General features: G+C 46.0%; 1 protein-coding gene across 3 annotated transcripts in view; it reads right to left on the bottom strand.

Annotated features, from left to right (window-relative positions):
* The window catches only part of LOC144112473 (coiled-coil domain-containing protein 186-like), a 100,082-nt gene that overhangs the window by 71,944 nt on the left and 2,703 nt on the right, over nucleotides 1–25,435 (bottom strand). For 2 of the 3 annotated variants that reach the window (XM_077645305.1, XM_077645303.1), the window contains exons 1-2: nucleotides 8,561–8,711; nucleotides 4,001–4,883 (exon numbers count right to left, since the gene is read on the bottom strand). In XM_077645305.1, coding sequence (XP_077501431.1) covers nucleotides 4,001–4,854 — 854 coding nt within the window. In that variant the 5' untranslated portion in view covers nucleotides 4,855–4,883; nucleotides 8,561–8,711. Of the gene's footprint in view, nucleotides 1–4,000; nucleotides 4,884–8,560; nucleotides 8,712–25,435 lie in introns of those variants that run through there. The other variant, XM_077645304.1, reaches the window with a different exon arrangement.

The following is a 25,435-nucleotide window of genomic DNA, read 5'->3' on the forward strand; positions in this document are numbered from 1 at the left end:
ATAATTTTGTTAAGTTTTTTTTCTGCGTAACGTTATTTTCATGTTTGTGAATTACTGAACAAAAAATAGAGCATTTTGAGTTCTGCACAAAATTGGGCACTTATAGTAAATTGGCTTCTGCTGCAAGAAAGGACTGAAAACGGAAAAAAACACGAATTTTGGAAATTTTTGCCGAATAACCTGATTTATATCCGAACTTGAAGTTAAAAAAAATATTGCCCGATTTTCACCCCCCAAATTATGGAAAAAATCAAATCCAATTAAGAAAATTAGGCTTAGTAGGAAGCATATTTTCTGAAAGGTGATGACTGCTAACGTTGCCTAAATTATTCTCGGGCAATTTTGTAACCTTGTCGCCATCTTTGATCAACCTTCCAGAGGGAGTACTTATCTCATAATATTCGGGAATCAAAGTGACAGAAAACAGCCTTTTTGTGACCTACAGGAACTCCAGTACACCTTAAAACAATACGCTGCTACTTGGATTAGCTTACTATGTAAAGAACAGAAAATGACATTCTGTGATGTTTACATTTCAACAAAAGTCCTGCAATTTCAGAAAAGACTTAACTAAAGGTTATACTTGACTTATGCATACTTGATCATAATCTGAATTCTGGCTTTGGCATTCGGCTGCTGATCCCATGGCCATGGGTTCGATTCCGGCCACAGTGCTGTGTTTCGATGGAGGCAAAATGAAAAAACGCCCGTCTGCTGTGATGTCAGTGCGTGTTAATGAGCCCCCAGGAGGTAGAAAGTAATCTGGAGCCCTCACTACAGCACCACTCGTAACCCAAGTGTCGCTTCTGGACGTTAAACTCCATAACTTTCATAAATATTTCAACGAAATAGTTTACAGCTGTTGTGGGGACATGCTGCAGTTTTTGTGGGGAAGTGCTAGAGCTCTGAATATGCGTGGAGAGTAAATAGAGATACTGTTCATGTTTAAGTAAATCACTCACTAGACAGAATTCCTGATGTTGTAACAACCTGTACATATTGATCTCCATCTATGCAAAGATACAAATCTTTGAATCACAATTGCAATCAGGTCATCCTACCTAGTGTGCAGCTTGTCCTCATTAAAAATTGTATCTGTAGCATGTTTCCACATTTGTCATCAATATTGTTTTTGGGCTATCAATGCACGCATACCTATTTGAGAAAGTTGATACTTTTGATATGGAACAAGAGGAGCCCAAAATTTGCAATCTTTAAGCCTCAATTCCCTTCCTGTTGCATTACCTCAGTTTACTTCCAGCACTTGCCATTTTAACATGAGTTGCGAGACATATACAAGAAACTGATCAAGGCATGACCCTTGCATTCAAAAACCACAATATCTGTCATAAGCATGCATAGCTTTGAGGAACTGGAGAACAATTTGTGCTTTTTGATGTTCTTAAAAGACTATAGACACCTAAATTTAGTTGTGCGTCTTCTTCTTTCAAATGATGTGTTAGACATTAGAATACATAGATAACTGCACGGTACTTGCCTATGACTGCTAAATAATTTATAACTGAATTTCTTCGCTCATGTTGTTTCGGTTTGGGTTTCATCAACCGAATGATGGCTGTGATGTGTAGTTGACCTTTAGGTCACGTGAGGCACAGAAAAAAATAAACCCGCACTATAACCATTGATATTCAGTTTTATTCCACTACAACACTTAAACCAGCTGGTTTCATGAGCTGGAATGCCAACAAATGATGCATCAAAAGCTATATTGCCATTTTTTTCATGCCTCACGTGACCTAAAGGTCAATTACATGTCACAGCCATTGTTCGGTCGATGAAACTGAAACAGTGACAAGAAAAAATTCAATTATAAATTATTTAGCAGTCGTAAGCCAATATCATGGGGTGATCCATGTATGTTAATGTATTACGCATCATTTGAAATAAGAAAACACGTAAGCAAGCAAAAATTTGGTGTCCATAGTCCTTTAGTGCCCAAATTTTGTGGTAAAAAATGTGGTGAAACATGAACTTCATTCAGTACATGTCCATAAAGCCTACACTGTTTTTTTCTTCATAAGGGGTCAGTGCTTATCACGAAACAGTAAATGACGGCACAAAACAAGATGACCATTAGCCACTGCTAGAGAAGCAGGCGAGGAGGGAGCGGTGGGATTTACGTGCCACAGCAGTAGTGGAAATCGCAACATCTAGAGAATAACTCGTATTGGTTTTACGGCAAATGTGAAGATCGTAAAAAAAGCGTGCGCCACTGCTACATCTAGACTGGACATGGAGTGTCAACTTCAATTTGCTGATTGGCCTGTTTATCAGCTCCTTTTGCTGGTGAAAGGGTGGGTATATCATGTACTATGGGCTTGCAGTGACTTAATCGATTGTTATGCCTTTCTAATTTAAAGTTGCTAAAGAACACAATGTCTAGAACATTAGAACACAAATTACATTAATTCTAGCCATTTCAAGAAACCGCAGAGCTGACTGATTTCAGTTTCAAATTGGGGCTTGCGCAGGCAGACTACTGCAGAACTACTCTTAAGTGATTTTAAGTTCTGTCATTGTAAAGCTTATGCATTCATTATGGGTGAAATAGTCATATCAGCTCTGTGTCTCCATTTCTAAGTCATTAAGCTGGACATAATGATGTTTCTGACTCGTCTGTGGTTTTCAACCCTTGGTCATTTCTAATTGACGCGCATTTGCATCAAATTATAATTTGTACCCAAATAGTGACAAAGCTATGGACGGAGTGCATGACAGCAGTGAAATGTGTGAGAACAGCAGCACGTGGGCACTACAGAAATTCTGCTCAAAGACAGTGGCAACCGGCTTATTGTGGCCCCACGACCTTGTTCCGTATTATGGCCATAATGGGGGAAAAAAAACTGGGACAGGAGGTCTCGAGCGGTGCTATCAGGGCAGGTTTGAAGTTTAGTAGGTCTTGATGATGACCACAAGCCTAAAACTGTTGCAGAAATAGTGTTGCATGCACAAAAGTGAGCAGGATGGGATGGATCTATTAGCACATAAACATTTCGCCAAGAGGACTTGTCTTCGTCCCAGACAAAAACAAATCCTAAACAAGGCTGGCACTTGCAACAAAGTGGCACGCTGCCACATAAGGAAGGCAACTAATGCCACACCAACAGTTGACAACACCAAGAGAGTAAAACTTCTTGCATCAACTTCAGCAAAGGCAACAATATTGCTAGTAAGCCAAAATAGACTAGTAGTTAACAAGAGGAACACAAAAATAAGGGTGCATAGTCCACGACTTCCATTCATTTTATTTATCCTGTCCTTTTCTAACTGAAGGTAAGGCTCCGGTGACAAGCTCAGTTCTCAATGTCAGCCAAATGGAGATGAAAAAAACAATGCTTTTATCACCAGCTGTTTCCGTGGTATCTTCAGATCTCAAGGCAGTTTTGTATATGGCACACTAACAATGCTAAACAAAGAGTAAAAAAAAAAAGTGAAATTTCAAGGATGTTTCAAGCTTTCAATTAGCATTTGCTACTGCACCTCATAACCATATTTTTGCAAACTTTTTAATGCAGTTCATCATCACACTGTTCAGCTATGCCTAGTTATGTTTTTCTGTGAATTCTATCCTCAGAACAAGGCAGCCACTGAACTAATTTTACTCTGCAGCACAGAGAAAATGCAAATTAATGCAACAAACATTCACTTTGTATCCCATCCTTACTTTTTTAGTAGCGAAATGAGATAAGGACGTATCTACAAGAAACAAATTTAATGAAAACAACAATTAGAAGCTTTGTGCCCATGGAAACAGTTTCACCAAGATCTCAGGCTTTTTTAAAAACAAGCCCAATCAATCATGCAGAACAAAGTGTAGCTAGACAGTGACTATGTACGTGAGAAAAGGGAAGAGCCAGTACTAACAATCAAGGATGAACATAGCCTCTCAGCTCACCTTGGCTTGCAGAATGCATATCAACAACATGCTTACAGTTTTGTGCAGTGTCAGCGGCAAGTGTGAAAATCAGCCATTCTTTACCTGAGCGCCACTGCTTGGGAGCCATTGTGGAGTCCCCATGCCAGCTTGGAAGACTCCGAGCCGTCCACTCCTTCCAGCTCAGATTCAAGTTCCGAGAGCAAAGCATCACTGTCATCACTCTCTTGGCTGCAGGATGAAAGCTCAGTGGGAGTCCGAACACAGCGTGGCAGGTGTGAGTCCGATGAGTAGCGGCACAAGTTGTGTGACTCACTCTTTTTGTCCAGCCTTTCACAGTGCCTAGAAGAGCTGTCTGATTCAGAGCTGGCACAGTGGTCAACAAACAGCCGCACTTCGGGGGAGCTCCGGCTGCTTGAGACCCGGAGAACAGCAGGGCAATCCATGTCTGCACTGCGTGCAGAGAGAGCCCTGTAAGTGGAAGGAGCATTTTCTCTCACTGGGCTATCTGCATAGTCAGCAGACTTTGCACGGTCTGATAGATGAAACCCATCGTTGCTTGAGGCAGGGGCACTTAATGCTGCAACTTCTGGCAGTGGGGCTGCTACAGCAATGTCCCCCAGGCTGGCATTGCTGGGACAATGAGCAGCAGATGAGGGGCCTGCCCCAGACAACTGGCAATTCTGCAGTGACAAGGAGCTTCGGCTTTCTTGCTTGCATCCTGGAGCATCACATTCTTCAGATAAGCTGACTAGACACGACTCACTGCTAGTGATGACAACACATTCTGAAGCAGCCTGATCACTGACACCTTGAGGATGAGGTGGCTCTTCCACCAAATGAGGTTCGTGCTCCGAAGGCAAGAGCTGAGCAGCACATGCAATGCTGCTGCTTTCAGGACCACGTCTGGCAGCCTCTGTGCTGACATCAGCAGTCCCATCTAAAATGGAAGACTCCATGGCAAGCAGCCTTCATTTCCATTTCAGCCCTGAAAAAAATAAAATAAATTTACATACACATAATACAGTGTGCTAGAGAGGAGTAAATTATATTTACAACATAATACATCACTGTATCAACATCCATTTTTTTTAAACAGTATTAACGATACCGACATTTTGTGATAAAAACCGAAAAAAATGTCACCACCTTCCAAATGATTCATACTTCTCAGGTGATCAGAAATGCAACAAAGAGTGGGCGTATGCAAATCACCTTTAGATTCCTTTGAAGATGAGGTAAAGAGCGACGGGCATCAAATAAATTTAAAACAAAATTTTAAGTGGAAAAGGTAGTAAACGATGACTTGAAATAACATCCAAACATAAAAGCGAAGTCTGAATACTACATTTTTTGATCCATTCTTACATTACAACTATTACCACTGTGGTGCACCTTGTGTTGTCTGAATGTGCACACAACATTCAGACAACACAAGGTGCACCACAGTGCACCTTGCGTTGTCCACAAGCGTAGGCATGCACAGAGGGAGAGGGGTAAGGCAGGCCCGTGCCCCCCCCCCCCCCCCCCCCCCCCCAATTGACATGGGGTATCAAATTGTTCCCTGATACCCAGAAGACATGACAAGACACTACTATGAACTTTTTCCCTCCCATATGCAAAGACCTGTGCACGCCTACGGCATATGCCTAAGGCATATGCAAGCTGGGCATACTGTTGTACATGTGAATAAATAAGGATTACGATTATTATTGCTGTTCTTAGCAAAGGCGCTGAAAGTGTAGCTTTATGTAGAAACACCAGTGGTCTACCCCTGCGGTGGCTCAGTCGTTATGGTGCTCCCCTGCTGACCCAAAGGACACGGGTTCGATCCCGGCCGCTGAAATATACAACAGCATGCTCGGAGTAGCATGTGCAATGCTCCGAATATTTGGCCAAATGTGCAATTACACTGTGTTTTTTTATCTTATGTTTCTTGATGGTGAGCTCTACCATTGTCTTATCACACAATTCTGGCTTTGTATTGCTGTAAACAACAGTGAGAAAGTGAAAAAAAAAATGCAAACAAACCCTGACAAGAGCATTCTAAGCTGTCTTTGTACAGTAGCAACAGAATGAACTCAATCAGGCAAAACTGCAAAAGGGTAATGCTTTCAGCTTTGTTACCTGCCCCAATATAACAAACTTGGGTAATAGCACACAACCAAAAGCATACCTTTAGATTGATTATTCAGACAAGTTTAATACCATAAACACCACTATAATCAGTAACAAGCAAAGTTACCTCAGATCACGCATCATAACGCAGTTCTAAAAATGCACCAGGATACATCCATCTGCATGTCATCATGGTAATAAAAAAATGAAACAACATACCTTCTTTGTTATGTGTACAGCCACATAGTAACTAAACGTCTATATTTTATATTAAGTGGCATCCTTTAAATTTTTTTACTGCAGCAAAAGGTCTACAGGCAGATAAACAGACATAAAATGTAGGGTGAAAGCTATCTGAAAGCTAGATTCCATCAATAATGGACACTTTTGTAACAATAAAAGAAGCTGGAACAATGAACTACAGAAATGATTAATCTTGAAAACAATAAGTATCTTAATCCAAAACAGATTGCACCTCTAATCACATTGCTAAACTAGGAGCAAACTAGGAAACAAAAGGTACAGCTTTGCATACAGAAAATCTGAGTCAGTGTTGCTCTTTTAGTAAACCAAGTGTTTGCATGGCAGCATTCGTAGCTGCAAGAGGAAGAAATTGTGTTTACCATGTTAGTTTACTAGTGATTTCACATTTCAAGTGGATGCTAGTTGGCTTTTTCTCTTTTTTTTGCATTCAGTTGTAATCAAACAAAATCAAAATGAAAGCTTGTGCAAAAACAAGCCAGCACCACCCACCATATGAGGCAGGTACCACACTACATTGCATTACCTTCAAGCTAGAAGAAATCAAAGGTAACATGCACAGTGCTGGAGAACATGCATCATAAGATCACACTGTAAAACATGTGCAATGTATTGCTACAAGCACGCCTCAATATTTTTCAGGAGGAAGGTATATACTAAAAATTGAGAGCCCCGGCCAGTCTACAGAAGTTAAAACAATGGAATTAACAGCTTTTACAAACGATTATGCTGTTTTGAAACCGCAGAAGTGTAGGTGTGTTGAAGTCAATCTGGGATCCCGGGTCAAAAATTCAATGCTAAGCAGTCTAAGCCTTTGGTAAACAAAGTCACATGCTAGATTCCACACACTGCAATTATGGGCATGAGGCCATTATAAAACAAAATGATGCATAGAATGTCACTTATAAATAGGCACTGCACTCTGCTGGTCATCTCATTTCTGATATCTTTCGTTGTATTAATGACTTTCACAGCTTAATGTCACTAATCTTGCTCATACCCCAGAGCAGCATGACAATGTATTTGCATGGGAACGCCACTTTCACAGTAGACTCGAGATGATGCTACGTGCCCACCGTGGCCCCTAATCAGCAGAACATTATCTTTTTGTCCGATAAACTGACAGCTGAAGTGTTATAGCCCATTACAAAGGCCAATTTTAAGCATAAAGTATACACACAAAAGCTAAGGCTACAAATGCATGACAGAAATTTATCCCAGTGGCCAATCATTCTCGGCATCGATACAAAGAAGGTCAACAGCAGGCGAATGCTGCTGTCAACAAATAATGCCGGACAAACCAATGACTCCGTTAGAGCAGACAAAATTTCGTTGAAGTTACAGAGTAACATGAAGCGTCACATAAGTACGCTCTGACAGCAACACACTAAACATTTAAAGCTATAGGGCAAAAAATCCTTACAGAGTTAATACAACGAATCAAGCGTGTCGTCTAGCCTGCGAGGTGACTGATCAAGAGTTATTGTCGTGCTCCCAAGCAGCATTCCATCGTTAACTCGAGTCACTGCCGTTAGCGACTGGCCAGAGCCGCCTTGTGACAAAACTAATCTTGAAAGTTCTTCAGCTGGCAAAGGTAGCCCGACCTGTTCGTTCTAACGCCTATCTTTTCCTTTTCTATCGCACAGTTTTCATATGTTTGCCAATTGACAAACGCGGCATAACTCGCTCGTTCTCAGGCAACTACAACAGAACCGTTTCGCTATTCACTTTAAAAGGCGACTATGATCAACATCAGCTCCGAGATCGACAGCAATCCTTGCAGCTTGACACAGCATGCGACACCAGCGAAAGGTTTCGGCCAAGCAGCTGTTGGCGAAACGCCGTGAGACAGCAACAGGTGTGGAGGCCGATAAAGCTACAAGATACCTTGACAGAAAGGCCTTCGAAAGTGGAGGCACGTTTGGTTCGCGTCTCTTTATTCCTTCGTTTCCGGGCAATTAGATGGCTGGTACGTGCGCAGTCAGGCCAGGAAACGAATTCACAATTACGCTTCAAAGTAACAAAAACAAAAGTAGGACGCGTTCCTAAATGGCCGCGAAACAGGCAAACACTTCTTGTACTTCTGGGGTGATCGCATATTGCAGAGCCCTTTCGCGACAGCGTGCCATAAATAGAAGTTCTCGGGAGGAACAACCGGCTGCCTCAAAAGTAAGGGATGTGTTTGCAGCCAACTCGCAAGTGAGACAGATAACGCTGTAGACTGTCTCAATGCGAAGGCGCCGAAATCATGAAATGTACGAAACATGTAACCACACGTCAACTCACATGGAACATGCAAAGGTGGAATGGCAGAGCATGAAAATAACATCACACAAAAATGCCGAACATGAACTCCGCCAGCAAGCAGGAAGCGCAGCGAGAACCGCGCACCGTACGGGTACAGTGAACTAGAAGTAGCGGGTACGAAGCGAGCGATGTCAGCAGCGCAGTGTTGCTTGGCTTGTCGCCATAATGCCGCAATTTGGCGAAATAACTGCTTTCGGTTGCGTTAAAGCGGTCATGACAGCCAATTTTTGTACATACACTGCTTAATGAATTCCCAACACGTCAAATTACAATTCTCTGAAGTTTCAGTTGATTCGGCGAGGTAAATATTTTTGAAGCGACTTTTTCGGCTCTTTTGATCGTGATAACAACATGCTGTTATGTTGGGTATGACAACCCATAGAGTTTCTTACAATTATTAGTAAGAAACTCTATGTGACAACCTCTGATTGTGACGTCACAAGAACATATTTGTTGCATTCAATCCAGCTGTGCTTCACTGCACCGCCTGCCCCCACTTCATGGTGCGGTGCACCGGAGCGAGCCCTCGGTGGTTGGATGAATGGATGGATGGATGGATACGGCTGAACCCTTTAAATCGGGCGGTGGCTCCAGCCACCTAGCCATGACTTATGAAATTTTACTCTTGTCTTGATTTTAGCCACCAATCAGATAACCTTCGCTTGGTTACTTCTTATTTTACCCGCTTAAAATCTACTTTCCCTTCACTGTCCTTAAACCCCAATGCCTTGGGTAAATCAGCCCCGCTGCTTTCCACTGTAGGGTGAAGCTCTTTACAGAAAAGTATCAAGTGTTCAGCCGTTTCCTCCTCCTCTCCGCACGCAAACGCACAACGTGTCTATCTCGTGGTACCTGACTCTCTATGTTTTAGTCCGCAAAACTCCAGTCCTGGCCTCAAACAACAAAGAGCTTCCCCTACAATTATCATAGATATTTTATTTGGCAATTTCCTGCTTAAAGATCCTGTATGATCCCAGTGCTGATTTCGTCAGCATCCCTGTTTTCCACAGAGCTCTCTCTGTTTCTTTAGCCTTTTCTTAACCGATAATTGCTGATTTGCCCCCTACTGATGTCCAGATATTTGCTTGTCAATTTTCTAGTTCGCTTTCTCCATTTCGTGTCAACATTCCTTATGTTCAGGTATCTGAAAACGTTTCTAGCCCACTGCTTTTCCCCCACTTTTCTCAATCGCTCTTCAAATGCTATCTTACTGCTAGCTTCTCTTCTCTTGAACAACGCCCATCCCATATCACACTGTACCCCTTGATTTGGGGTATTGCCATGTGCTCCCAAAGCTAGCCTCCATACACCACGTTGTTTAATTTCTAACCTTGCTTGAACATCTGGTCGCATGCACAGGACCGCATTACCGAAAGTCAGGCTAGGAACCATCACCCCTTTCCAGATCCCTCTTACCACTTCATTCCTATTGTAATTCACAGTGCCCTATTTTTCATGACAGCTACATTCCTACTAGCTTTATTCATTACATATTTTTCATGCTCTGTCAGATACTCAGCACCGTTATTTATCCACAACCCAAGATACCTGTACTCATCCACTACCTCTAGCATGAACTCCTGTATTATATGCTCGCCGCCCTCGTCATTAAATATCATGACTGCAATTTTTCCTTACTAAACTGAAACCTAATCTATCTCCCTCTGTACCACATATGTCTATCAACTTCTGTAAACCTTCCTTGTTGTCAGCCATTAGCACTCTATCATCCGCATATATTAGTCTCGGTAATGATTGTTTAATCCATTCTCCTTGCTTGAAAAAAGAAAGGTTGAAGCCTAGTCCGCTCCCTCTGTAGCTTGGTCTCCAACCCTTGCAGGTACAACATGAATAATAAAGGAGACAGAGGACATCCTTGCCTAAGCCTCCGCTGCATCTCTACAGGCCCCGCTTCCCGCCAAAGCTCTGCACAGAAAAATACACAAGGAACTCCTCCCTGACTTGCCAAAGTCTATATCCCCTTCAGGCGCCAGTTAAATCTGCTGAAAGGAAAAATCTTTTTTTTTGCATAAATGACGATCAGTACACTAAGCAGAAGTGATGTTCAAAAATTACGCAAAAATATTCATATTTAAGCATATTTTATTTGCGTCCACAATTGTGGACATAGCGCCTTAAACCTGATACATGAACATAAACACTACTACATTTGCTTGCCCTTCCTAACTGATCGTTAGACATGAACAAATGTTTAGCTGTGGGAATGTACGCTTCAGGCAATTATTCTGTAGTTCATGACTTATAAAACAGAAAAAAGCAGTCATCCTGCGACGACAGGCCGAGGAAAATTCGATGTTTCGAGCACCGAACGTGGCTTTTAGATGTGGAGCCTTCACGTCGGGACCGTTGTGTAAATGACATGTTCAGAAGTTGGAGCCAATGGTTACTTCCATCATAAGTAATGCTTCAAGTCCGGCTAAATCGAAGAAGTCTGGAGTGATCTGAGCACAGGTGGAAAGGGAGAGAGAGCATCTTGCGGCCTGTTTTACTCATGGTTTTTGCAAAATAATTGGTTTTTGAGGAAAGGAAATGGCGCAGTATCTGTCTCATATATCGTTGGACACCTGAATCGCGCCGTAAGGGAAGGGATAAATGAGGGAGTGAAAGAAGAAGGGAAGAAAGAGGTGCCGTAGTGGAGGGCTCCGGAATAATTTCGACCACCTGGGGAGTGAGTGAGTGAATAAACTTTATTGCTCTAATAAAGGAGTCTTGCTGCTTGCCCGAAGATAGCCGATGTCTTCCAGGCTGAGCGTGGTTGGCGCCTCTAGTCCAAGGCACCACTGTCCCTGGCCATCCGGCATGCGTGGCTCACTAGGTCTCTTTGGACCTTGAGCTGGCTGCTGGTTAGCCTGTCCTCCCACTGCTCCGCATTTGGCTCTTTGTTACCTCGGAAAGCTACATTGTGTATGCATTCCCATGTGATATGACACAGCGTGGGGGTTGCCCCGCACCACGGACATGTATCCCTATGCGTACTGCTCCGGATACATCTTATGTAGAATGTGAAGGTTGTGGAAGGCTCCTGTTGGAGTCTTCTCCAACATGTCGCTTCATATTGTGTTAGCAGAGGGATATTTGCTGGGGATATTTGCGTCTTCTGCCTTTGATGTGTTGGAGGATAGCTGCGTACATGAGCTCTACCGTTATCTCCGGGCCGTCCGAGGCGTTTGACACACCAGCTCGGATAGTAAGCTCGCGAGCTAGCTTGTCCGCCTTCAGATTGCCTTCGACTCCGGTGTGTCCTGATACCCAGTAGATCCTATGTTGGATCTTTTCGTTGGTTCGCTGCGTTTTCAAGAGAATCCTTAGTGCTTTCTTGCTGATTATTCCTACCATGTAGCGTCTGCACGCTTCTTGGGAATCTGTTATGATTGTGAGGGATTTGTTGGTGCGATAACCCTCGGCTGCCGCTAGAGCTACGGCGATCTCCTCTGCCTCAGTTATCGTCCCATCTCTCGTGGATGCACCGCTGATGAGGTCTGGGGAACTTTAACGTGCACTGACATCGCACAGCACACAGGCGCCTTAGCGTTTTGCTTCCATAAAAACACAGCAGCCGCGGTCAGGTTCGAACCCGGGAACTTCGGCTACTTGAAAAAGAAAGAAATCATTTTTCAAGGTCGTTGTTTGCTCAATTTATGTCAGAGACCTGACACAACCCGTCCCCTCGCTCTACCTATGTGCTGATTGTTGTTTTGTAGCCTTGGAGCTGAGCGGCCAGCTCGGATCTCACCATGGTGTGAGGGCACGGGTTCCCTTTTTCATCCTCTCTCGTGCAGTGAATAATAATAATAATAATAATAATTGGTTTTTGGGGAAAGGTAATGGCGCAGTATCTGTCGCATATATCGTTGGACGCCTGAACCACGCCGTAAGGAAGGGATAAAGGAGGGAGTGAAAGAAGAGGTGCCGTAGTGGAGGGCTCCGGAATAATTTCGACCACCTGGGGATCTTTAACGTGCACTGACATCGCACAGCACACGGCCGCCTTAGCGTGTTGCCTCCATAAAAACGTAGCCGCCGCGATCGGGTTCGAACCCGGGAACTCCGGGTCAGTAGCCGAGCGCCCTAACCTCTGAGTCACCGCAGCGTGGTCTTGGTATGCCATTTGGGCCGAAAAATATTTGCTTTTGAATCGAAATACTAAACGGCGTCTTAAGAGAATGCAGGAGTGGACGCGTTCATGCACATACGACGATAGGGTGTGGGGCAGCTATTGGTGCCGCTTGTTTGCTTCTGGTTAGGAGAAAAAATCCTCTGTGTTTTCCGTGCCTTCACTTCAGCTTTTTCGTGCTTTTATTGGCTCTGATAAAAGAAGTTTGCGCGTGGCATAAGAAAAGAAGGTAAAATGGTTTGAACTGAGGCTTCTCCTTTCGGGGGGTAGGGTTCGCTCGAAATCGCAACCGAACCAGCGCGCCTTATTGTGTTTGTGATGATGGCTTCGCGAAAACTGCGCTGAGGAAGTCTGAGGGGAAAGCGGTGCGAAAGGTTAGCGAATGCTTTTAAAGTGGCGGGTTTTGCCTACGGGTGTATGAATAGCCAGTTTGTTGAGCGTGTCGTGCACTGTTTGCGTGCCATGCCTGTAATAATAATAATAATAATAATTAATAAAATTGGTTTTTGGGGGAAATGAAATGACGCGTTATCTGCCTCATGTATCGTTGGACAACTGAACCGCGCCTCATGTATCGTTGGACAACTGAACCAGCGCGCAAACCACACATAAATAACAGCGCGACAGTCGGGACAATAAGGAAGAGACAAACACGAGCGCTGCGTTTGTGTCTCTTCCTTATTGCCCCGTCTGTCACGCTGTTATTTATGTAACAGCGCTCATGTTTGTGTATCTTCTTTATGGTCCCGTCTGTCGCACTGTTATTTATGGGTCATGAAGCAACTGGCCCAGCTAATTCCACTCTTAGCGCAAAACACAGTGACCTTCTCACATATCTCGGTGGACACCCGAACCGCGCCGTAAAGGAAGGGGTAAAGGTGGGAGGGAAAGAAGAAAGAGAAAACTGAATTGAAAGTTGCATTTTGAGGAAACGCTAAGACGCCCGTGTGCTGTAAGTGTGCTCAGGTAAGTGGCGGTTCTTTGCGACCATCTGCGGGTCTTCATTGCTCAGTCGGCTACACTTCTTTGGAGGCTCTTCTCCATCGGCTATTTTCATGAAAAAAACGCTTCTGCGCTGGGGTCGTCCAACGTTCTCTTCGTACAAGCATAGTTTTCAACGCCCATAAGCAGCAAGCCCATTTGGTACGATACGTCCACACACACACACACACACACACACACACACACACACACACACACACACACACACACACACACACACACACACACACACACACACACACACACACACACACACACACACACACACACACACACACACACACACACACACACACACACACACACACACACGCACGCACGCACGCACGCACACACACACACACACACACACAAACGGCGCGTTGTGCTGAGAAAGCGCCACTTTGACATTTTCGGCAAAGGCGCCATGTCCACATTTGTGGACGCGCCACTCTGAACCTCCACCGAAGCACTTTTTCTTCGTCTGTGACGATGAAAATTGGTGTGCTGCTTCTACATGAACCTATCGACTCATTCCACGCCCTAAATTGCATCATTCACGATCATTTGTAAAGATATAGAATGCAAAAAGAAGAGCTTTTTTCTCGTCCCGCCTAAAAACAACGTGATGCACATATTTTTTTTTTACAAACGCATTTCCCTGTAGCTGCAAGAGATGGTGCCACAAACTTGATAGGAAGGGTCAAAATGGTAAGAGCGCGGTATTCAAAAGTGGAAATTCGCCTTGCGTACGAAAATATGAGGAGGATTAGGTCGCGTCCACATATGTGGACCCAGCGCCAGAAGGGGTTATGAGCTAAAGCGGCTGTTTGGGCTTGTTGGTCCGTGAACATGGTAAAAGAATGCAGCGCGAAAAAACAAGGACGAACAGAAGTGGACAGGACAGGGCGCTGGAATGAGGGCCAGCCGAACACCTCCTTGACTCCACCATAACAATGGCAGAGGTCTACGCTGCAGCCAGTATGTCAACAAAGAAACACTGCCCCCCGGGGGGGGGGGGTTACAAACGGCATAATCAGGAACCTCAGCACCGACTACCTGACGGACCTAACCAAGTATGTCAGCGAGCAGTTGTGGGAAAAGGGCTAGCTCCTGTCGGCTTAAAAACACGCAGACATCATCCCTATACCTAAGGCAGGAAAGCCTCTGGCCATAGAGAGTCTCCGTCCGATCTCCCTGAATTCTTGCCTGGGAAAGCTTTATGAAGGAGTAATTTACCTGATGCTTCAAAATCACATAGACGAAACAACCTATTTCCTTCCTGTATGCTGGGCTTCCGCAAGGCACTCTGCACGCAAAATGCCTTCTTCCGTATTAAAGAATTAAGTCATAAATACCATCCCCGAACACGGCGAAAACCTCTTACTCGCACTTGACTTGAAAGGAGCCTTCGACAATATCGGTCCCCATACCATATTACAAGAATTAAACAATATCAGTTGAATTAAACAATTCAACTACGCGAAGACCTTCCTCTCGGATCGCACAATTGGAGAGATCCGGTCACTCACGGTACCCATGCTGTTCAACATAGGAAGGCTCAACTTAGTCAAAAAGCTCTTAACCAGCGAAGATACCGGCTTCACCTACTACGCGGACGACATCACCATATGGGCTACATAAGGATCCTTGGCGCAGAAGGAAGGTGTGCAAGCAGCTATAGGTATGGTCGAAGAATTTGCCGAAGAGAACGGTCTTCAATGCTTCCCGGAGAAATCCGAACTTATCAGGCTACACAGGAAAAATTACAAGTCCCCGGGAGAAATTTAACTCTACCCAGCAAACCAAAAAACTCAGGAAAGAGGGAAGATCAGAGTTTTGTGACTGTGGTTACGAAACAATCTGCGAGCGGAGTATACAATCAAAACTCGAGGCCATGGTCAACCAAATATCAAGAATTATTCGAAGAGTGACCTGGCGCCGGAAATGGATGAGGGAGGAAGACACCTTCCGCCTAGTCCCAACCCTAGTCGTAAGCAGGATTACCTACGGGCTCCCATATCAAGAGATTAGAATCGTTGATAAAACGACCATCGATATCATCATAAGGGGAGCCTATTAAAGTGCCCTAAACATCCCATCAACGATATCAACGGAACGTCTTTGGGCACTCGGAGTACACACCTTCGAGGAGCTCAGGGAAGTGGTTCTGGACGGTTAAAAAAAACTCCTAACCACAACACAAGCGTGCAGGGGATATCCTGACGAGACTGGGGCTAAGGCAGGCACTACGAACTAGTGAGAGCAAGTCCCAAATTACGACACCTGCAAGAGAGAAGATCTATGTAAACCCGATACCCAGACACATGCACCACGAGCGGCAGAAGGGTAGAAGGAGAGCCAGAGTCAAATCACTGGCAAAAAACTATCAAAAGAACCGAGAGCGGTATACGTGGACATCGGGGCCTATGCCGAGCCAGGCAGGTTCGCGATTGCTGCGGTCGACAACCAGAAAAGGCCAATCATCAGGGCTTCAATCTATGCCAAGGATCCTGCGGAAGCGGAATCACTAGCCATAGCTATCACCATCAAGACTCAAGACTGACAGGGGAGGTCATCGCACATAGTGACGGACTCCCAACAAGCCTGCAGGGACTACCTTGTTGGAAAACCTCACGGAAGGGCGAGCACACTATGAAGCACACTCTCACACTCACTCAGAATAACATGAACACCTGGTCACGAAGGCCTAGCCGGAAAAGAGGTAGCGAATGATTTAGCCTGAGCTCTCACAAGCCGGGCGGATCCCCATCCCTACCCCACCCCCTTCCTAGGACGATATGGTGACAGGCTAGAACACCTGAGGCTAGAGAGAAGACATTTCTCACTGCCCCAATAACAACTGTCCTCCTCGGATGCTATTGTCTTCACATTTTACACAAGATCAGACCCAAGTTACTGTCATTGGTGCGGAGCAAGGCACACGCTCAACCATACATCTTGGGAATGCCAGGACAAACCGGACAAAAAGTTAATAGTGCCATACCCAACCAACGAGCAGTGGGAGGAGGCCCTGACCAGCGACAACCTGGACCAGCAAGCCTGGACCATCCAGCTAGCCCGCAAGTCAACTGTCGCTAGCGGAGCCCTGGACTAGGGGCCTCGGCCACCATGCTCCTGCGAATTAATCTATTCTAAATAAAAGTATTTTTTCTCTCTCTCTGTGTTGCACAAAAATAAAACGAAGCGCGATTTCTACCCCCGACAATGGCGCTGGCGTCTGCTGCGGAGCCAAAAAGCGCGCGCTAACACGTGGCCACGGCGCCTCGGCCAACTGGAGGCTCGATTACCCGGCGGGGCGCTAGGAGAGGAGAGAAGCCGGAAAGTTCAAATCTTTTCGTTACTTTTGATTCATTGAGGGGCTTTAGTGGATGTTCTAGTGACTCTAGTGGTTGTTAGTGTTTTATTATATGCGGGAGAATATACAGGAACACTAGTGGTTGTTTACGTGCAGCGCCACTTTGCCTCTGGCGGGCAAAGAGCGCAAAGCGCGCGCATTTGGTCGTCTGGGTTCGAACCCGGCCGCGGCGGCAGCGTTTCGATGGAGGCGAAACTCAAAGGACCCAGGTGGTCGAAATTATTCCGGAGACTTCCACTACAGCACCTCTTTCTTATTTTCTTACTTTATTCTTTCACTCCCTCCTTTATCCCTTCCCTTACGGCGCGGTTCAAATTCAAATTCAAATAATTTATTTATCCAAGAAAACACAATAAAGTGTGTCCAGCACTGTTTGGACCCGTAGCCGTAGGCTGGTTATGGGTTCAAAAAATTGAAATTCTATAATGCAGACACTTCGTGACATGCACAATAAAAACATGGAAGAGTGGTGCGCCGACATGTGAGACAGATACTGCGCCATTCGCTTTCGGTAGTTGTTGCCTCCGGCGACCACGCAATGGTTCCCAGTTGGATCTCGAGTTCGTTGTCTTGGCGCTAAATGCACGAAAGCGCATAGACGTGACAGCAATGCGTCAGGCACCCCGCAGAAAACATGGCGCGGGCACCACCGATCGCACCGGCCAGAGAGGAGAAACATGCGTCGGCGCGCTGCCGACGAACTGGGTGCGAGGCTAAGCCGGAAAATGGTGTATAGTGCACTACTTGATGTCTAGTCACAAAAAGTAAAAAAGAGAGAGGTACAGTCGGTCCCCCCGTGATCACGCCACGTGATAGCGTGCAGCATGGCGTGCGGTGACATTCAGCCCCGCTGGGCGTGCACATGCGCGGACCAGCGCGGCTAACTGACCATAAATCAACCTCCTTGCTGTTGTGTCGGCTCCTCATGGCCGGTCGGAGTGGCTTGCGTTGCGCGCAGTGCGGGAGTCACCGGCTTTCCTGTAATTTCACTGACTTATTCCCTGCGTGTCTCAAAAGCGGGTTTGGAGATGGTTTGAGGAACAACGCCCGGGAATGCGGAGATGACGTGTTGACGACGACTCCGGCGCTCGTTTCGGGGAGGTCAAAAGTCGGAGGATAAGAAAACAAGAAAGGACCGGAGTGGAGCAGGAAGGCCGAACAAGGACGGTGGGGCAGAGGAGCGAAGGACATCGCTAGAGGAGGCTGGCTTAGCCTCGCCTCACGAGAGACTGCGATCTACAGTGTGAAGACCGGTCGCGAACTCTGCCTGTCGACGTATGCAGCTCACCGCGGATCAATCGTCCCATCGGCGCTGTCACAGCGATGCCAGGAACTCCAGGCACCGGACCACCGCAGTGACATCCAGACGCCTTCTCAACACCTCCGGGTGAGCGGAGGCATCCAGTTCGGATTAAATTTGTTTGTCTCTATTCCGCTTGTGGTACCGGCCCTTGCTGACAATAGTACAGGGAACAAGTACGTGTCGGTGTTCTCAGATCACCTCACCAAATTTGCAGAAGCGATTCTGATGATTAACGAGAACGATGACTGACGAGCGCCAACGGTGGCGCCCTCCACAGAGGGTGGTTTTGCGACACGATGTGCCCCCACAGCTCCTCACCGATCAGGGAAGTAAATTCAGTTCTAAGTTTATGGCGGAAGTGTGCCAGCTGCTTAGGGTAAAAAAGCTGAAAACAACAGCAGACCATCCATAATGCAATGGGGCAGTAAAGCGGATGAACCAGACTCTCAAGAGCTGCTCTCGCACGTTGTGGCACGTGACCAGAGAGAGACTGAGATTTGTGGATCCCGCATGTACTTTTTGCATACATGAAACCGCCGTCCACGAAGGCACCCAAGAGACGCCGTTTTTCCTCGTGTATAGCCGAGACCCAGACATGCCACAAGAGGCTTTCGATGAGTGTCGGCGTCCAGAGTACGCGGGAATGGAGGATTATCGGGCGGAATTGGCGTTGCGACTGCTGATATCACACGAGATGGCTAAGGAGGCGTTGGCCACTGCCTCCGCGCTCTGGAAAGAAGGACAGGGCATTATATCCTTGGAACGGAGTTCTTGCTGAGAGAGGGGTCCTTCTCAAAGTGGAGCACAGTGAGAGGGGACCGTCACATAAACTGGCGCCAGAATGGAAGGACCCCTGCCGCATCATTGGGTGGGCTCTGCGGCTGTGCCATCGCACGGATCGCTAACCAGTTTGCCTTCACAATGCAGGTGAGTTACCCCAACTTGTTTGCAAAGAGATCCGGTAACTATTTCTTGGTGCAGCTGCCGAGCCCACAGTGCTGCTTTTGCCTAGCTGTTGAATGTGAGAGTGTTATTCGTGCGCTGATATTGTAATCAGGTGATATTGAAACAAATCCAGGACCCGACACTATCCTTGCTGAGTTACAAAAACTGTCCGCTGGACAGGCAGAAATACTGGCGGATGTGAAATCTCTCAAAACCCAATTAGAAGTTACCAATAATACCCTTTCCGAGCTGGCCAGGCGTTTGGCGGACCTCGAAACACAACACAAAGATATTTTAACCCTGACAACAGACATCGAAAAACATTACATACTGACACTCTCCAAACATCTCGCTTTTTACGGGATTTGTAGCCCGTATGGACGATTCTGAAACTTGCTGAATCGGAACAAGCCGTTATTCGTCTCTGTTCTGATAAACTGCATGTAAAAGTTGACCCTGCTCATATTTAGCGCGCGCATCGCCTCGGCCAGCACACTAAAGAGCGACCCCGCCCGATAATTTTCAAATTTTCATTCTTCAAAACTAAATAAGCCATTCTCTCGAATGGGAAGCAATTTAAAAACACAGGCTACAGCATTGGCGAGGAATTTTCTCGTACAGTCAGAAAGGCCCGCAAGCACCTTCTTGCATTTGCTAAAAACAAGTCTGGATATTATAAACTACGCTACAAGACTTTGCACATAAATTCAAAACGTTACATTTATGGTGAATCATCAGGCACTGTAAAGGAAATCTCTTAGCAATCGCGAAATCAGACATATGTCCGTAAACTTCCGCGCACTGCCGTGCGATCAAATCTTTCTTTTTCAGTGATGTATACTAACATATGATGTTCCCTTCCGAAACGTACCGCATTGTCAAGTCTTGTACTATCATCCCGGAGTAATGTACTAATCCTAACCAAAACGTGGCTTACGGATGACGTCACTGACACTGAAGTTTTGTTTGACTTAGAAAATGTTAATGTTTTTCGCAATGACCGTACAGGTGCACGAGGCGGAGGCGTCCTTGTTTCGGTTGATCAACGGTTACCATGTCCCCATATTAACGTCAATTCAGGACTGGAAATGCTATGGCTTATGTGTCGTGCCGTATCGAAAACCGCCTTGCTAGGCGCATGTTACAGACCTCCAAAAAATAATCCACACTTTCCTCGCGAACTTAATAGCATACTGATCCCCCTCAAGTCTAATACGTCAATGCCGAAATCCTTCTTTTCGGAAATTTCAGTTACCCCGGCATCTGCTGGAAAACGAAACGTCCCTGACGAGTACTTCTGAATCTAGAGAATTTTTGGACGGTTGCTCATACTTTAACCTACACCAATTGGTGTCTCAGCCAACGCGAGTAGCCCGCGGTGCCTCAAACATTTTATTTCGGGTACTAACCACTGATCTCGGAAGTTTATCATTTATAACCAACTTGCGCGAAATTAGCGACCACAAAGTTATTCTTGCCGCCTTTCAGTTTGCTCCTGAGGTGCGCCAGATGCATAACAAAACTATAAGACTTTACGATCGAGGCAATTATGATGCAATCAGGAATGAGCTGGAAGGCTTTCTTCCGGAGTTTCAGTCTGGACAACACAGTCGCTCTGTTAATTTGTTGATATGTACCAAAAGGTTCATCGAGCTAACTAACAAATATATACCTCAGATGGCCATCGGTGCCAATCAGCAGAAACCGTGGTTCACTAACAGATTGAAATGGTTAGAGAGGAAGAAAAAGCACCTTTTACGAGCGGAAAAATTTAACCAAAGCACCTGCGCTTGGAACAGATATTACGTAGCCGAGGACGCCTACTATTCTGCTTTTCGAGACGCTAAACAATAATTCGTTAATCATGAATTGCCCCAAATCCTTAACAACGAACCCAAAAAATTCTGGCAAATAATTAACCCGTCGCACACCCATGCTATTACCCTTACCGACGCGGTGGGAGAGGAGGCCAGTGGCGCTCAATTTGCTGAAATTTTTGATGTTGCGTTTTCATCTGTTTTACTGATGAAGCTGGCGCGTTACCGCCTTCACCGCCTACTACTGTACTTCCCCCTTTACCCTGTCTGTCCTTCTCTTATGATGGTATTTTGACTAACAGAAAATATGAAGCTCTCGTCACCAGCTGGCATCGACGAAATCAATTCGAAACTGTTAAAAAACACTAAGTACACCACTGTTGAATACCTGTCATTGTTGTTCACACAATCCCTTGCTACAGGAAGCCGACTGGATGACTGGAAAGTGGGGGAGGTCGTTCCAGTGCACAAATCAGGTGACAAGCAATCTCCCCTTAATTATCACCCGATTTCTCTAACCAGTGGCCCCTGTAAAATCATGGAACATGTCATTTACTCCCAAATTATGAACCATCTGGGTAGTAACCAGTTTTTTCATCCTTCACAGCATGGCTTCCGCAAGGGCTTTTCTTGCGAAACCCAGCTCGGACTTTTCTTTCATGGTCTGCATACTCATCTTAATTGATCGTAAAATCCAAACTGATGCCATTTTCTTAAGACTTTGCAAAAGCCTTTGACACCATACCTCATGCACGCGTACTACTAAAGCTAGAGCAGCTAAATTTGCTTCCTAGTCATTCTTGCTTGGATCAAGGAATTTCTAACAAACCGCTCCCAGTTTGTTTTTGTTAACCAAAATTCTACCTCTCTCGCTGTAACATCAGGCGTCCCGCAAGGCTCTGTCCTTGGCCCACTGCTGTTTCTAATCTATATTAACGATTTAGCAACGTATCTAACATGTAACCTTCGCATGTTTGCCGACGACTGCGTGATCTATCGCACGATAACTAATTTATTCCATCAAGCAGCTTTTCAAAATGATCTTAATCCCGTTCATCGCCGGTGCGACCAAGGAAGGCCACAAGGGTGCGTCTTCCTGTAGGCTCGGGCTGATCGGACATTACGGCGCAGCACCGAAAGCTAAGAGCGGACTGCGGCATCCGATTGTCCAAACAGGGGAAATTGAACACCAAGCGTCATTGGATGAACACTGCAGTGGTGCGCTCCAAATCCGCTTCGGAAGCGGCACTCGTTGGAGTAAGCCGCGGCAACTGCAAAAACTCTCGACCTCAAAACTTCGACCGACCTCTCTGAATGGCGGCCTCACTCAACCTCAAACTCACGCGCGAGGCTGAGGTCTGATCTGCTGAACTCACAAAATTTCGAGCCATCGCCGACCTCATCTCAACCTCACCTCACGACATGAGGTTGAGGTAGACCTCATGAGGTCGAAACCTCCTGAGGTTGCCCACCTCTGACTGCAAGTCATCGACCGTCTGTTGTGCCTTCCTTCAGTCCTCGTCCAAGTTCGCGCTGTTCTTCAGGAAAGCGCAACATTTATCTCACAGCAAAATGGCGAAAAAGAGACTGTTTAGTCGAGCAGTACTGATGAGGGTGATGCGGAGAGAGAGAGAGAGAATAAACATTTAATTGCAAAAAAAGAAGATTGGAGCGGATTGTGGGTGGGGTCCTCACAGTCCATGAATCCAGTGGCTTCCGCCTTTGGCGATGGCGACTAGCGTCTCCTGGTCTTCCAGGGTGCCGCTGGGCAGCGTCACCTCCCACTGCTCCAGCGCCGCGTTGTGCGGCTTTGAGCGGTTCGGTTTGCTGAGCATGTCCGTGCAATGTGCTTGAATGTGGGAATTTCGCCACACCAAGGACATGTACCTGCGTATAATGTTGGGTGAATGCGGTGTAGGTGGCGGAGATTGGGGAAAGTAACTGTTTGGGTGCGTCTAAGGTGGTAGCAGTCCTCCGGGGAAAGTTCCTTATGTGGCGGGGGGTAGAGACGCCTATTTAGGCGTAGGGTCTCTAGGCGGGTTGAAAAATAGGCAGAATAGAGATGGAAATTGCGAACTGCCCACGATGTCGGCTGACCCAGTTCCCGCTCCCTCTCTCCTTCCTACTGCTGACAGATACTACCTCCGAAACAAACGCTAACAGAATTACTATGGTCACTCTTTCATGGTACATGGAGGCTAAAGGCGGGGACACATGTGCGAAGAATGAGTGCGATTCACTGCGGCGCGAGGTGATGGTTGCCCGGAAGGGAGAGACGGTCAGCATGTCATAAAGCACGGTCTTGTCGCTGTAGCCTCGTTCGCGACGAAAGTGGGGACCGCTGTCGGATTTCTCGTACGGCGTGTCCACAAGAGGGGCCGGCGCTCGTGTTTTCATGCCCCCTTTCTGGAGATAGTCGTTGTCCTCCTCTCTCATACCTCGACCTTCACGTCCATCGCCGACATGCGGTGGTTTTCCTCTCCCGTGCTGCACCTTACCATTCAGTGTCTACTTGCGGTGAGCGAAACCTCTGCAAGGCTGCTTACGTTCAGTGCCGCCCGTTTGAAGTCTATGGTCGACCTGCGATGAGTCTCGTAACAGGGAGAGCACTTCGACCTTGAAGTCCATTCTCGACTTGCGGTGATTGAGAGGGTGCTCCCATTCCGTCCCGCGCCCTGTAGCGTCCATTGTTGACGTGGGCTCAGCCAGTGAAGCAGGGGCGATGACCCCAATTGCTACTGCGTATCCTTGTCGAGCACTGCCGAGGCATGTTCCGGTACGCTGCAGCATGTCCCGTCCGTCACGCACCCTTCATTAGGAGGCGTGGCGCTCGAGTGGGCGAAGTCACCGCCTATCGCCCGATCTCGCTCACGTCCGTCGTCTGTCGCGCGATGGAACATGCCATCTCTCGCTAGCTCTCCTCCCACATGAAAGCAAGTCAGCTCTTCTCTTCCACCAGTGCAGGTTCCTTTCTGGACGTGGCTGCAAGTCATCACAATCCTTCACCATCCACGTATTCAGCGATCACCTGGATAACAGAACTCCTTGCGAAATGGTGCAATTTGCCTTCCGCAAAACATTCGACAAAGTCAAACACACATTACTCATTGAGAAGCACCCTGCATTTACAATCGCAGGCACCCTCCTCCGTTGCCTGTTTGATTTTGTTACCGGTCGTTTCCAAACGGTGCTCTTTCACGGATGTCGCTTGGCGCTCCTGCCCACCACCTCGGGAATACCCCAAGGCTCCGTCCTGCCCACGGAACACGAAAAGTGCTGGTAAAAATATAAAAGACATCTACAGCAAGCTGTTTTGAAAGCTAAGATTTTATATAACCGTCCGATGTCTTGAAGACCTCGTCTAGACTATAGGCGTCATAATGAAACGCTATCTGTCGGCTATAAGAGGTTTACCCGGATGTGTTGTAGACTTCTAGGTGGTACCTAGATTAGCTGTATAGAGGTTTTTTAGCCGTTTTGTATCTATGGAAATGTAATACTATGAAATGAAAGGCACTTTACAAAGAGCCCGTGCTTGATGACTCACGAACAGTAGGAACGGTGATTAAAATAGAAATGTCTTTCATGCTTGGAAGAAAAAAATGTGTGTATTGAGGGCTTGTGAGAAAACTTGTTGCTGTGCTGTCTCTTGTCCCTGTTGTGTGACATTTGGCCTGTTGTCTTCAGATCAAAGGCGTATTTTCTCTGAAGAGAGTTCTAGGTACCAAATAATTTGTGCATGAGATAACACAGCAGTTTTACGCAATAGCGCGTATACAGCTCGTTCGGTCGAAAAGCCATCGGCGTAGCCGGCACCGCATGTCTGAAATAATCGGGGGCTGCGACAAAAAAAATCGTATCATGCCAACCGTTTGTCGCAGAATGTTTTGGATGGTGTCATACTACTCAGCGTTTCGTGCAGCATAAACTTGGTTGTTAAGTTAGAGCCTAGCTCACAGCAGGGTTTCGAACCGGTGACATATAATCGGGAGCTGCGTAAAAAATCGTATCATGATAATTTGTGGTTGCATAGTGACTGATTGATTGGTGTGTGATAGACGATTACGAGGTAATGAAATCATTGTAACTAACTGATTAATTAAAGAAATGAAAAAATTGAAAAAAGGGGTTCAAAGGTGTCAAAATACTGAGAATGAAAAGCCAATGCTTGATGATGCTAATTAAGAAAAATTAGAGCGTGTAATTGATAATTTAATTGACACAATTGAAAAAATTGGTGGTGGTTTAGCTCTGGTTAAACCTGGAGTGACACCATAGCTACAGCTGGTCAAGT

The sequence above is a fragment of the Amblyomma americanum genome, unplaced genomic scaffold (genome assembly GCF_052857255.1).
Source record: "Amblyomma americanum isolate KBUSLIRL-KWMA unplaced genomic scaffold, ASM5285725v1 scaffold_173, whole genome shotgun sequence".
Lineage (NCBI taxonomy): Eukaryota > Metazoa > Arthropoda > Arachnida > Ixodida > Ixodidae > Amblyomma > Amblyomma americanum.